Consider the following 15134-nt stretch of genomic DNA (forward strand, 5'->3'; position numbering starts at 1 on the left):
AACAGTGGGATGCAGAGCTCAAATTCTCATTAAAAAAAAAAAAAAACAGACTTAATGGTCTGACTAAGGTCATGGTCCCCGGACCTTCTGTTAGCCCAAGGCTGAAACCATTCCCAAAGCCAGCTCATCAGACAGGAATTGGACCGAACTATAAGAGAGAAAATGGCACTGGTGAGGAGTGAGTTTCTTGGCTCATGTAGGCACATGAGACTATGTGGGCAGCTCTTGCCTGGAGGTGAGATGAGAAGGCAGAGGGGGACAGGAGCTGGTTGAATGGACTTGGGGAATACAGGGTTGGGAGGGGAGGAGTGTGCTGTCTCATTAGGGAGAGAGCAACTAGGAGTACATAGCAGGGTGCAAAGAAGTTTTTGTGTGAGAGACTAACTTGATTTGTAAACTTTCACTTAAAGCACAATAAAAAAAGAGTTGCTCTATTAAAAAAATCAGCCATTGAAAACCCTACAGAGCACAGCTCTACTCATGGTATTGCCACAAGTTGGAATCAAGTCAACAGCAACTAGTTTTTTGGTTATGGGGTGGGTACTTGCTATTATGAAACATGTTTCATAAAAGAAGACACTGAGGCTCTGAGAGTTTGGTGAGGCTGGGATTTGAGCTCAGGCACCCTCCCTCCAGAGCCTTAGTCCCTCTCTCACAGGGCCCATCCCTGAGTGAGGCAGGGGGAGGGACTCACATGGTTATAGCCACACTTGGTCCCAGTCATCACCAGGCCTGGGTCTAGCATATCACCCTCCTCTTCAGGACCTCGGTAGACGTGAGTGCCCCGGCATCGGATCTGCCTCCCATTCATGATGATGGTGGTGTCAATTGGCACTGCATTGGACTCCAGGGGCCGGGCCTCAGAACTCTGACACTGGATCTTCCCACACTTGGCATCTCTGGGTCACGAGAGAGGGAGAGAAGGAGATGAAATCAGTGGCAGGGGGAGTGCTGGGGCACCCACAAGCTTCTTTGCTCCCTGACCGAGACAACGGGTTTGGGTGGGATGAGGCAAAGGTCACAGCAGTGAATCTATTCTAGGGACCCACCAGGGGAGACCCCATGTGGACTAAGACCAGGGGAAAGTTTTAAGGCTCCTGTCCCCAAGCATATCTAGACCAGAGAACTGGTCTGGGAGAGTCTTCCTCACTGCAAAGGCAATTGCCTGATCTGAGCAATCTGCCACCCAGCTAGGTGCTCCAGCCAGAAGCCTAGAGCCATCCTCAACTCCCCATTCTCCCTCATCCTTAGCCTCAAGCAATTTTCAAGCACTCCAATTCTCCCTCCTCTATAGCAAGCATAATTCACCCGCTATTCTCTTACTTGGACTGCAGGAAGCATCTACCTTCCTCCAGTCTTGCCCCTCACCAAAAAAAACCCCACAAACCAAAAAACAAACCCATTACCATCTAGTAAATTCTGACTCATGGCAACCCCATATGTTACAGAGTAGAACTGTTCCATAGGGTTATGGGGCTGTAATCTTCATGGAAGAAGATTGCCAGGCCTTTATTCTGCAGCACCACTGGGTACGTTCAAGCCACTAACCTTTAGGTTGGTAGTTGAGCTCAAACCATTTGCGCCACCCAGGGACCAGTCTCACCCCACTAGAGCCTCATTTCCACACTGCTCTCAAGGTCAAGTCCAAATTTCCCTATCCATGCATTCAAGGATTTTCACGATCTGATCCCTGTTTAATTCTCCACGCTCAGTTCTCAGCAGGCCCTTCTCCATTGAACCTCAAGACTGTAATTTAACTGTATCAAACTGTTATCAGTTCTTCCAATTGCCAGTTTATCTCTTACACCAGACTTTACTCATCTCTCAGCCTGGAACATTCTCCCAGGCACTGGCACCATTTCCACCCTGTTCACCTAAATAATTCCTCTAGATCTCAGTTTAGGCATAATTTCCTTTGGGAAACTACCTTTGACCCACTAAGATTGGGTTAGGTGGCTGTTATGGGTTGATTGGTGTCCCCCAAAAAGATATGTTAAATACCTAACCCCCAGTGCCTGCAAATGTGACCTTATTTGTAAACAGTCTCTGCAGATGTAATTAGTTAACAAAGGTCATACAGGAGTAGAGTGGCCATAATCCAGTATGACTGGTATCCTTATCAAAAGAGGAGATGTAACACAGACAGACAGGTAGACACAAAGAGAAGACAGCCATGTGAAGACACAGCAGAGACTGGAGTTACGCTGCCATGAACCAAGAAACGTCTGGGGTTACCAGAGGCTGGAAGAGACAAGAAAGGATTTTCCTTCCCCTAGAGCTTTCAGAGAGACACAGTCCTGCTGATGCCTGAATTGAGACTTCTAGCTTCTGGAAGTGTGAGAGAGTAAATTTCTGTTGTGTTAAGCCACCTAGTTTGTGGTAGCCTGTTACAGCAGCTCTAGGAAACTAATACAGTGGCTCTCCTCCACCATTATCACAAAAGTTCCATGAAGGCAGAAGTGAGTCTTGATCTCCATTGTCTCCTCCCAGCACTCAGCGCATTACCTGGCACATAGTAAACCTTCAATAGATATTGGATGGATAGATGGATGGATAGTTGAATCAACAAAAAAAAGAATAACTTGGGCTATTCAGATGAGGGCATACATATCACCCTGGAGAATAGAGGGCCAATTTCTTACCCTACTGTAAGAAGGTCCCAAAAGGGAGGCTGGCCAGCTTTCTAGGAACCATTGCTACCCACACCCTCCCTCTCACTTCCTTAGGGCTGAATGGTACACTGTCAAATATCAGGCCTGGAAAAGATGACTGAATTCTACTGATATATTTATAGGCCCAGCACTGGGCCCACCAAGCTGCTGAGCTGTGCAGGGATGAGGAGTTCAGATCAGAAACTGCTTTGTGATGCTTCATCTCATGGGGTCTGCCCTATGGTCATTACCTCATGTTACACTTCTTGTGTTCACCATTCATGTCCTTCCCACAGTTTCCAAAGGTGTCTCCTGCCACATTCACCTTCTCGAAGCAGAGATCAGGGGCAGGCTGGGCTCCTGTGGGGGAAAGAAACAACTTTTATCAAGCAGATCAGCCAACTTCAGTAGAATGGAAAGCACCCCAAAGCGCAAGCTATATTATTATATTATTATATTATATTATATTATTATATTATATTATATTATTATATTATATTATATTATTATATTATATTATATTATTATATTATATTATATTATTATATTATATTATATTATTATATTATATTATATTATTATATTATATTATATTATTATATTATATTATATTATTATATTATATTATATTATTATATTATATTATATTATTATATTATATTATTATATTATATTATATTATTATATTATATTATATTATTATATTATATTATTATATTATATTATATTATTATATTATATTATATTATTATATTATATTATATTATTATATTATATTATATTATTATATTATATTATTATATTATATTATATTATTATATTATATTATATTATTATATTATATTATATTATTATATTATATTATATTATTATATTATATTATATTATTATATTATATTATATTATTATATTATATTATATTATTATATTATATTATATTATTATATTATATTATATTATTATATTATATTATATTATTATATTATATTATATTATTATATTATATTATATTATTATATTATATTATATTATTATATTATATTATATTATTATATTATATTATATTATTATATTATTATATTATTATATTATATTATATTATTATATTATTATATTATATTATATTATTATATTATTATATTATTATATTATTATATTATTATATTATATTATATTATTATATATATTATATTATTATATATATTATTATATTATATTATATTATTATATTATATATATTATTATATTATATTATATTATATTATTATATATTATATTATTATATATATTATATTATTATATTATATATATTATATTATTATATTATATTATATTATTATATTATATTATATTATTATATTATATTATTATATTATATTATATTATTATATTATATTATATTATTATATTATATTATATTATTATATTATATTATATTATTATATTATATTATATTATTATATTATTATATTATATTATATTATTATATTATTATATTATATTATTATATTATTATATTATATTATATTATATTATTATATTATTATATTATATTATATTATATTATTATATTATATTATATTATATTATATTATTATATTATATTATATTATATTATATTATTATATTATATTATTATATTATATTATATTATTATATTATATTATATTATTATATTATATTATTATATTATATTATTTTATATTAATTATATTATTATATATTATATTATTATATTATATATATTATTATATTATATATATTATTATATTATATATATTATTATATTATATATATTATATTATATATATTATTTATATTATATATATTATATTATATATATTATATATATTATATTATATATATTATTTATATTATATATATTATATTATATATATTATATTATATATATTATATTATATATATTATATTATATTATATATATTATATTATATATATTATATTATATTATATTATATTATATTATATTATATTATATTATATTATATTATATTATATTATATTATATTATATTATATTATATTATATTATATTATTATTATTGGTAAAATTATGAAGTTAGGAAATCTTCTTGGGGGGAGGGAACAATGTTCAGCCTTTTCTTCCTGTACCCCTATCAGGTTATTCCACCCATACCTTCTCATCAAAACCTACTCTGTCATGGATTAAATTGTGTCCCCCCAAAATATCTGTCAACTTGGCTAGGTCATGATTACGAGTATTTTATGATTGTTTACCATTTTGTCATCTGATATGATTTCCCTATGTGTTGTAAATCCTATCACTATGATGTAATGAGATGGATTAGTGGCAATTATATTGATGAGAGCTATGTTTTTTTTTTTTTTTTTTATCATGTTAGTGTCTTAAGCCAACATCTTTTGAAATATAAAAGAGAGAAGTGAGCAGAGAGACACAGGGACTTCATACTACCAAGAAAGCAGTGTCAGAGGCAAAGCATGTCCTTTGGACCTAAGGTTCCTGTGCTGAGATGCTCCCAGACCAAGGAAAGACTGATGACAAGGACTTTCCTCCAGAGCTGACAGAGAGAGAAAGCCTTGCCCTGGAGCCAGAGCCCTGAATTTGGACTTCTAGCCTACTGGACTGTGAGAAAATAAACTTCTCTTTGTTAAAGCCATCCACTTGTGGTATTTCTGTCATAGCAGCACTAGATGACCGAGACACTACTCATAGAAAAAAGTTTTATATCAGTGCTTTATACCTTACGGAGGATTTATGTCTGTGGGTGGGTTGCATGCTAAGCCTTCTCTCTAATGAAGAAGACTAGGACATAAAAACGATCATAAGAGAGTACTGTGAGCAATTATATGCCAACAAATTAGATAACTTAGAGGAAATGAACAAATTCCTATAAACACATAAACTCCTACTTCTTCTCCTGAAGAAGAAACAGAAGTTCTTGGCAAACTCAGAACAAATGAAGAGACTGAATCAGGAATCGACAACATTCCAACAAAGAAAAGTTCTGGACTGGATGGCTTCACTGGAGAATTGTACCAAACATTTGTAGAATAAGTGACTTCAATACTTCTTAAACTTTTCAAAAATACAAGAGGAAAGAACAATTCTGAACTCATTCTCTGAGGCCAGCATCACCCTGATACCAAAGTCAGACAAAGACATCACAAGAAAAGAAGAAGGCTTGACCCCATTTTAGGATTTTTAAAAATAAGTAATATATGTACAAAATTTTAAAGATACAAAGTATGTCTTTGGAATTTGTCCCTGAAGGCAACCAGTTCCTACTCCTCTATGCCCTGAAGAAGCAACCATTATTAACTGTTTCTTATGTAGCTTCTGGAAACCCTGGTGGCGTAGTAGTTAAGAGCTACGGCTGATAACCAAAAAGGCCAGCAGTTCAAATCCACCAGGCGCTCCTTGGAAATGCTATGGGGCAGTTCTACTCTGTCCTATAAGGTCGCTATGAGTCCGAATTAACTCGACGGCAGTAGGTATAATGGGTATATGTATCTTCTAGAGATTATCTATCTAACAAAGAATGGGGGCATATTCTATCTACTGTTCTGCACGTTGCATTTTTCACTGAACCACTCATGCATTGTGGAAGATGGTTTCATTCACCATATACAGAGCTGCCTCCTTCTTTTATTCAGCTGCATAGTGTTCCATTGCCTGGATGTACCATAATTAATTTAATTGGCCCCCTATTGAAGGACATATAGGCTGTTATTTGCTAAAACTAACAATACTGCAATGAACATCCTTATAAACATATATTCACATACACGTGCAAGTAAAAGCATAGGATACATTCCTAAGTAGTGGAATTGATGGGTCTAATGATAAGTGCACTTAAAATTTTTATATTCCCAAACTGCTTTCCACATGGGTTGCACCTGTGTGTTTTTCCACAACATTCCCCAATACTGTATTGCCACAATTACTATACTAGCAAACATTTCAGTCTTTGCCAAGCTGAAATATGAAAGATTCCATCTCATCGTAGTTATTATCTGTGTTCCCTTAATACGACTACGGTTAAACATCTTTTCACAGCTTAAGGGCCATTTGCAATTCCTTTTCTGTCTCCACTCTCTGTCCATTTTTCTGCTGGATTATCCTTATCTATTTACCCACTTTGAGAATTTGAAGCATCAAGGAACTGGGAAGAACACCATCCACTGGCTCTCCCTGAAAATCTACCCTGAGTCAAAGGGATGATAAAGTTCGTATCTGGAGGTGCTGTGTGGAAGCCCAGATTCTAAGCTACCCTGAGCACCTGAGGAGGCTGGCCAGGAAGTCATGGGGTGGGAGAAGGCATTCGCTCTGGGACAGCCCTACTTACCAGGGCCCCACAGCTGCTGGCACTGCTCCTGGTAGGTGAGGCACATGCCGTTGTAGCAGTAGGCCTGGCCTCCCTCACAGGGTGTGCCATCCATCTGGTAGAAGTTGGTGGGACAGTGTGGAGACTTGCCCGTGCAGAACTCCGGGAGATCACACTGTCGTGCCTGCTCACGACACATGGTGCCGGGGGCCAGCAGCTGAGTGAGGACCGAGAGTAGAGAAACACAGTCAATCCCCAACCTAAGCCCTGTCAGCACAGGCAAGGCTCATGACATCACTCTTCTGGAGCAGCACTTTCCAATATCACTACTTCACAGCACTTTTTACACAACCTCGTTAGCTCCAACCATCATGAATTTTCTAATATTTTCAGGTATTTCTAGTTTTCCAGGGGTTGTCATAAATGCTACCCCCACTGTCCCTTCTCAGCAATCTTAAGAGTATATAAGAGATAATATTTATGCAACAGTTCGTAGTTTCCTAAGTGCTTTAGTAATACTAGCTAATTTTATGGAACACCCACTAAGTGCCCAGTTCAAGTATCATTTCATTTAGTTTTCATGACAGTGCTATTAATATAATTATCCCCATTTTATAGATGATGAAACCTGAGGCTCGAAGAGGTTAAGCAATGTAACCAAACCTCATGGCTAGTAAGTGGCAGAACCAGACAGAACTAGGTTCACTAATACATCCATCCATACACACCCACATACACACAAATGCATGTATGAATGCACATATGGAAACACACAGACTCATTCATACATATACATCTACAAATACACAAATACAAATACATACTCGTCCCTGAACATCTACAAATAAACCCACACATGCACACATACACATTAAACTAGCATTCATATTCTATGAATTTACAAAGCACTTTGGCAATAATGCATCCCCATTATAGAGCCAAGCACTGATCTCGTGTGATTCTCACAATATCCATGAGATAGATACAGTTATTCCCCCCAACTTTGCAGATAAAATAACCTGATCAATAGCACACCTTGGGCAAACGGGAAAGTCAGAGCTTTCACTTGAGTCTTACAGCTTCCCTGGGTGGGCAGTCTTATTAACTTCACTGTTGTTCTGCACCACCAAGTTGATTCCAACTCATAGTGACCCTATGTAACAAAGGGTTTCCTAGTCTGTATTCTTTACAAGAGCAGATCGCCAAGTCTTTCTTTCAAAGCAAGAAAGCAAGCAACTAAGCGCTTAACCATTGCACCAACAGGGCTCTTTAGTCTTAATAAGTTTTCTAATTTTACAGATTAAGAATTTAGGCTCCACATGGTGAATAGGCTGTCCAAAGTCAAAGAGTGAAGGTTTGAACTGAGGGCCTCAGACTCCAGACCTGATCTTTTTCTACAGTCTTAAAAAAAAAAAAAAAAAATTTTTTTTTTTTTTTTCTCCCCAGGAAATACTTTCTGAGACTCAAGTTGAGACGCTGGGACTGAGCAAGATAGGTGATCTTCACACTTATTCTCAGACTTTCGTCTGAGATGCAAATGACTCAACCCAGCATAATCTCCCTGGGGAAACCCCAGGTCCAGCCTAAGATGAAGGAGTTCCCTGATCCAGGCAAGGAAGACTCTCTCTGAGAACAGAGCCTGTCCCCTGCCCCTGGTGACTCCACACCACCCGCAGGTCTTCCCAGAAGAGATGGCAGAGAGGCCACTTTGCTGGCCACTCAACAGCCCGTTGAAAAGATTATGCCCCCGTCCATGGTAAGCGGGAGTGGTGTGTGGAGGAGGAAGCTGTAGGAAGAACTGTTGCCACCTAGGAGCAGTGAGGAGTAGAAGAGGACCCAACCTAAAGCCAGCCTGCCTGGGTCCAAATCCTAGCTGGGTTCCTTAACCAGCAGTGGGGACCTGGGCAGCTACTTAACCTATCTGTGCCTCAGTGTCCTCATCTGCTAATGAGGACAATCCTCTTGTGGGGTTGTTATAAGGAATAAACGAGTGAGACTAACACACCTGAACAGCACTTGGCACATAATAAGCACTTAGTAAGTAGAAGGTGGAAGCATAGGCCCACGATCCCTTCCCCAAGACCTTGGGGCCAAATAGGTTTCAGACTTTTCAGATTTTAGAAAGCAGACAATGTACACACATATGTACATACGTGTGTGCATGTATACATACACACAGACACACACACAGACACACACACACGATGTATTATATAACATTACATAAATACACTGGGGTTCCTTTAGACAACACTAAGTCAGTTCTGACATAAGTCAAATGCCTCATCTTTTTTGTTTTCATAATTATTGCCTTTCATTATCAGTAAATAAACCCGATCTTTATTTGTCTTTGGGGTTGGAAACATTACATATAAGCTTAGAGATATCTCTTAATACATACATATTGTTAGGTACCATTGAGTAGGTTATGACTCATAGCAACCCTATGTACAACAGGACAAGACACTGTCGGGCCTGTGGCATCCCCATGATCATTTTTATGCTGAAGCCCATTGTTGCTGCTACTGTGTCAATCTACCTCATTGAGGGTCTTCCTCTTTTTTGCTGAACCTCTACTTTACCAAGTGTGATGTCCTTTTCCAGGGACTGGTCCCTCCTGATAACATGTCCAAAGTATGTAAGACAAAGTCTCACCATCCTCACTTCTAATGAGCATTCTGGCTGTACTTCTTCCAAGGCAGATTTGTTTGCTCTTTTGGCAGTCCATGGTACAGTCAATATTCTTTGCCAACCATAATTCATTTCTTCAGGTTTCCTCATTCATTGTCCAGCTTTCGCACGGATATGAGGTGATTGAAAATACCACGGCTTAGATCAGGTGCTCCTTAGTTCTTAAAGTGACATCTTTGCTTTTTAATGCTTTAAAGCAGTCTTTTGCAGCAGATTTGCCCAATGCGATGCATTGTTTGATTTCTTGACTGCTGCTTCCATGGGTTTTGATTGTGGATCCAAGTAAAATGAAATCTTTTCTTCAATCTTTTCTCCATTTAACATGATGTTGCTTATTGGTCCAGTTGTGAGGATTTTCGTTTGCTTTATGTTGAGGTGTGATCCATACTGAAGGCCGTAGTCTTTGATCTTTATCAGTCAGTGCTTCAAGTCCTCTTCACTTTCAACAAGCAAGGTTGTGTCATCTGCATGACACAGGTTGTTAATGAGTTTTCCCTACATACATACATAAAAAAAACATAAATCATAAAAATTTATTCCAACAATAAAGAAGAGTTGGATGACATTGGCATTTTGTCGATTGAGGTCATAACTCTACTTGTGGAAGGTTCTGGATCATCTGGGTTATTTGTGGGAACACAAATGGTGTTTCTAGTCAGAAAATTAGTGACAGTTGTCTATATGGTCCTTTTCTTTTTTCTTCATATATTTCGTGGTACCATCTGCTTCCTGAATCTGCCTATCAACTTTAGCAAAGTAATTGGCATTTGGGTCCATGTTTTCAAGCAACTGAAACTCCTGATTTAGTTTAGAAAAAACCTCAGCTAATCCTTTCACTGTATAATTTTTTTTAACAACTTCTCTTCTTCTCAGGGGTTGATTATCTAATAGACAAGGTAAGCACGGTGCTTACCTTGCTTACCAAATCACCTGTAGTGGACAATTTCACATGGGTTTTGCCACATCTTTGAATCCACGTGAGATTGCTTACTGTTGATTAGTAAGTAAGCACAAGTAAGCCTGTGCTTACCTTGCTTACTGAGTCATGCACCCCTGTCAAGGATTACACATTTGAAAAGAGGTGTTGATTCTATAGGAAGGTGCTGTGGGGTTGGGAGAGACACAGATGCCAGACTCACCTAGAATTAGAATCTTTGATGTGGTAAAAAAAAATTTGAAATTGTTCACTAAAGATCTGGTAAGCAAGGTAAACACCGTGCTTACCCTGCCTATTGGATAATCTGCCCCTGCTCCTTCCTCTTTCTCATTATTTCTTTCTTCTTCGGCATTTCTTTCCTCTTCAAAATTCATTAAGTCGTGACCTGTCAATTCCCCTTCTTCATGATCTATGAGTTACCCTACACTGATGATATCAATTTCTAAATCCAGTGTTCCTGCCATATGGGCGATTTTTCCACTGATTTCTTCCATCACACTACCCTGATTGAATGCTTGAAGTGTGTTCACATAACTCAGTAATTTTTTCCACATCCCCTGCATGCATTTTCCCCTAACTTCCTCCCAGGAAGATACGCTGTTCGCGATACACTGACGGTCCTAGGTGCAGGTCATCGTAATTCAAACATGTCACAAGTTGGGGGCTACCTGTATATTATAGGACTTTACAGTCACAAACATGTTAATATTTCTGCAGTGAAACATAAAAAGTCTCATTAAGTGTGATTTAAAGAAAGACTGTGACTCGTCTCACAACAGTTCAGGTCAAGTTTTATCACCAAATGGGTTTAAAAATTTTTGTTTTTGTTTTTAGAACTTCCTAAATTTCAGAATTGTGGATAAGAGATTATGGACCTATAGTAACCCTAGTTGTTGTTGTTAGGTGCTAGCTTCCTACTCATAGCGACCCTATGACAACAGAACAAAACACTGCCCAGCCCTGTCCAACCTCACAGTTGTTGCTATGCTTGAACCCATTGTTGCAGCCACTGTATCAATCCATTTCACTGAAGGTCTTCCTCTTTTTCGCCAACCCTCTACTTTACCAAGCAAGATGTCCTTCTCCAGGGGCTGGTCCCTTCTGATAACATGATCAAAATATGTAAGACAAAGTTTTGCCATCCTTACTTCTAAGGAGCATTCTGGCTGTACTTCCAAGACAGATCTGTTGGTTCTTCTGGTAGTCCACTGCATATTCAATATGCTTCACCAATACCATAACTCAAAGGCATCAATTCTTCTTTGGTCTTCCTTATTCACTGTCCAGACTTTTAATCCCAGTAATAATATATTGTTTATCTTCTTGATCAGTATTAAGGGTGTGGGCTCTAGGGTCAGAGAAATCTGGGTTTAGTCCCTACCTGGCTGTGTGATCCTGGATAAGTCACTTATCCCCTCTCAACCCCCAGTTTCTCATCTTAAAATGAGGATAATAATATATGTTTCATGGGGCTTCTGAGGTAATTAGATAATGTATACAAAAGGTTCAGCACAGCGCCTAGCATCTAATCAGAGGTCCATTAATGTTAATCAAAATTATTATAATTATTAGCTCCAAATAAAATCAAGCTTACTCTCTCTGGACACTTAAAAAAAAAAAAAAACATCTCCCCAAAGGCATAGCGCTCTGGGATGATTTGAACTCAGTGAGGTCCGGTATAAACCAAAACCAAACCAGCTGCTGTCAAGTCGACTCTGACTCCTGGAGACCCCATATGCATCAGAGTAGAACTGTGCTCCATAGGGTTTTCCACGGCTAGTTTTCAGAAGTAGATTGCCAGGCCTTTCTTCCAAGGCACCTCTAGTGGACTAGAACCTCTAACCTACCAGTTAGCAGCTCAGCATGTTAACCATTTGCACCACCCAGGGACTCCTGAGGCCCAGTAAAGGCAATAGTGAACTTTCTTTGTACAGCCTTTCCAGCTCCATATTTCTGAATATGATCCTCCCCCCAGGATGAAGGCTGAACCCCAGTCATCACTCCCCAGCCCCCAGCAGAACAGTCTGCTGTCAGGTCAGAAGCCTGGGCAGGGGGAGAAAGGCCTTACCTTACACCGGTGACAGCAAGAGCCATGGGCGCACTCAGCCCCTTCCCGCAGGGTACAATTGGAAGCATTGCAGCAGGGGTTATTACATTCCTGTGGGAGGCAGCGGGAGTGAGGTGTGAGCAGGGCCTCTGGGGCAATCAGGCAGGGAGACAGGGAGGCTGGGGGAGGTAAGGTCTTCACCTACTTTCCGCATTTCCCAACCCAAACACCCCTGGAGCTCAACCTCCCAGAAACTCTATGAAAAAAAAAATCTCTTTATACCTTTAGCGTTAAGGTTAAAAAAAAAATAGTTGCTGTAGAGTCAGTTCCAACTCATGACAACCTTATGTGTGTCAGAGTAGAACTGCACTCCATAGGGTTTTCAATGGCTGACTTTTCAGAAGTTGATTGCCAGATCTTTCTTCTCAGGCACCTCTGGGTGGACTCAAACCTCCCACCTTTTGGTTATCAGCCAAGCACATTAACCATTTGTACCATCAAAGGGACCATAAGAAAATCAAAACACCAGACCCACTGCCATTGAGTTGCTTCAGGCTCACAGCAACCCTATAGGACAGAGTAGAACTGCTCCATAGGGTTTCCAAGGAGCAGCTGGTGGATTTGAACTGCTGACCTTTTTGGTTAGCAGCCAGGCTCTTAACCACTGCACCAACAGGGCTCAAAGGCACTATAGATATATCCAAATCACTATGTAATGTGTCCTTCCAGCACTTACCATGGTGTATTATACGCTTTTGCAATTATTTGCTCTTGTGTGTTTCCCCATTAGGCTGTGAGCTCCACATGGACAGGGATCTTTTTGCTCCCCATCCTATCCCCAGGACCCAAGGCAGCAAGCACACTACACTTAGTAAATACACTGAAACCTATCAGAGCCAGAACTTGACAGGACTGCCTTGTTTTTCTGGGTCTCGCAAGTTTTCTACCTTTGACAGGTACAGTCTTACCACTTTTCTCTCTCTCCTTTTAGTGGAAAACATTTGAGTTTTCCTTCTCTGACAGGTTTCTGCCTTACACAGGTCCTGGCTTTTGCACGTTTTACTGTACTTGTTGACTAAATGGCTGCCCTAAATACAAGCCAACTCAGCGAGCCCACTCTCGGGCTGCTCCTCAACCCTGCAGGCCCTCCACAATAGCACGGCTCCCTCCTTTCTGAAGGGTGTGGGGCTGATCACTTTGGACTCCTGGTGGTGGCATGGTGGCATCTTTAATTCTTTTTTAATATGAAAGTTACATGATTGGGTTAAAAAAAAAATCAAGCCAGAGTTATAACACTAGTTATTAACTAGTTATAAAATCAAAGTCTTTTTCCAAATATATGGACTCTCGATCGCACCTCATAGTTAACCGTTACTCTTGTATTCTTCCCCAAGCTGTTACACACGTGTTCAAATATGTTTTCATCCTTCAAAATATAGTAATGAAACTATCCAGTTCTGCTTTTTTCAAGACAGTATGCAACTGCTTAAACTGTGCTACGCTGTGAGGCTATCACCGTGATCACTGCGGAGATCAGAAGGAAGAAAAGTAAACGGTTCTGCTCCTTCTTCCTCATAGCGGCTTTTTCGAGATTTGACAGCACTTCCTACATCCCCTTTCAGTCATTTACTCTCCGGGCTAAGCGGTCCAAGCTTGTTATTTTAAGCATCCTCACAAGGCCCAGGTTTAAGTCCACATATCCGGCTGTGTAGCCTCCAGGATAAATTCAGCGCAGCTGGAGGGCCAAGGAAACCATCTGTAGCTCCACTTGGGAAGAGGCAGCCAACACGCCGCATGATTGTGGTTCCTGGTGAGACCCAGACACTCACAAGGAGAACTCCACTCTGGGTGTGGACACAAGCAGGGCCAACCCCAAACTGGGACAGGCTGCAGGAATGGTCCGTGTCGAAGGCTTACTCTCCACATCTTATTTGTGATGGGGTCTTTGATAGCCATGAGTAGGAAATGTCTGTGATTCAGAAATTTCCAATTGTTTTCTCTCTCTCACACTCTTTTTTTTTTTGGTAAATATTTTATCAGTTTTATTTTGTTTTTATGTTGATATTTTTTTATTGTTGTAAAAATATGTACATATAACACAACATTGGCCAATTCGACATTTTCTGGGTGTACAGTTTAGTGATACCAAGTACATTAATCATGTTGTGCACCCATTACCCATAACGGTTGCCAAGTTTCCCATCGCCATAAACAAACACTCACTGCTTACTAACCAACGGCTCCCCATTTCCCCCTCCCTGCCATCCCTGGTAACCACTAATAAACTTCGGTCTCTAGACATTTGCCTCTTCTTGTTATTTCATGTAAGTGAGATCATACAATATTTGTTCTTTTGTGACTGACTTATTTCACTGAGGATAATGTTTTCAAGGTTCATCCATGTTATAGTATAGATCGAGGCTTCATTTCTCTTAGTGGCTGAGCAGTATTCCATTGTGTGTAGGTACAACAATTCATTTA

General features: G+C 38.6%; 1 protein-coding gene across 3 annotated transcripts in view; it reads right to left on the bottom strand.

Annotated features, from left to right (window-relative positions):
* Positions 1-15134, bottom strand: part of ADAM19 (ADAM metallopeptidase domain 19) — a 112877-nt gene that overhangs the window by 15997 nt on the left and 81746 nt on the right. For 2 of the 3 annotated variants that reach the window (XM_064278863.1, XM_064278853.1), the window contains exons 13-16: positions 12675-12764; positions 7000-7195; positions 2903-3011; positions 695-899 (exon numbers count right to left, since the gene is read on the bottom strand). In XM_064278863.1, the coding sequence (XP_064134933.1) occupies positions 695-899; positions 2903-3011; positions 7000-7195; positions 12675-12764 (600 nt within the window). The remainder of the gene's footprint in view (positions 1-694; positions 900-2902; positions 3012-6999; positions 7196-12674; positions 12765-15134) is intronic. The other variant, XM_064278858.1, reaches the window with a different exon arrangement.

This window comes from Loxodonta africana, chromosome 2, assembly GCF_030014295.1.
Source record: "Loxodonta africana isolate mLoxAfr1 chromosome 2, mLoxAfr1.hap2, whole genome shotgun sequence".
In the NCBI taxonomy this organism is placed as follows: domain Eukaryota; kingdom Metazoa; phylum Chordata; class Mammalia; order Proboscidea; family Elephantidae; genus Loxodonta; species Loxodonta africana.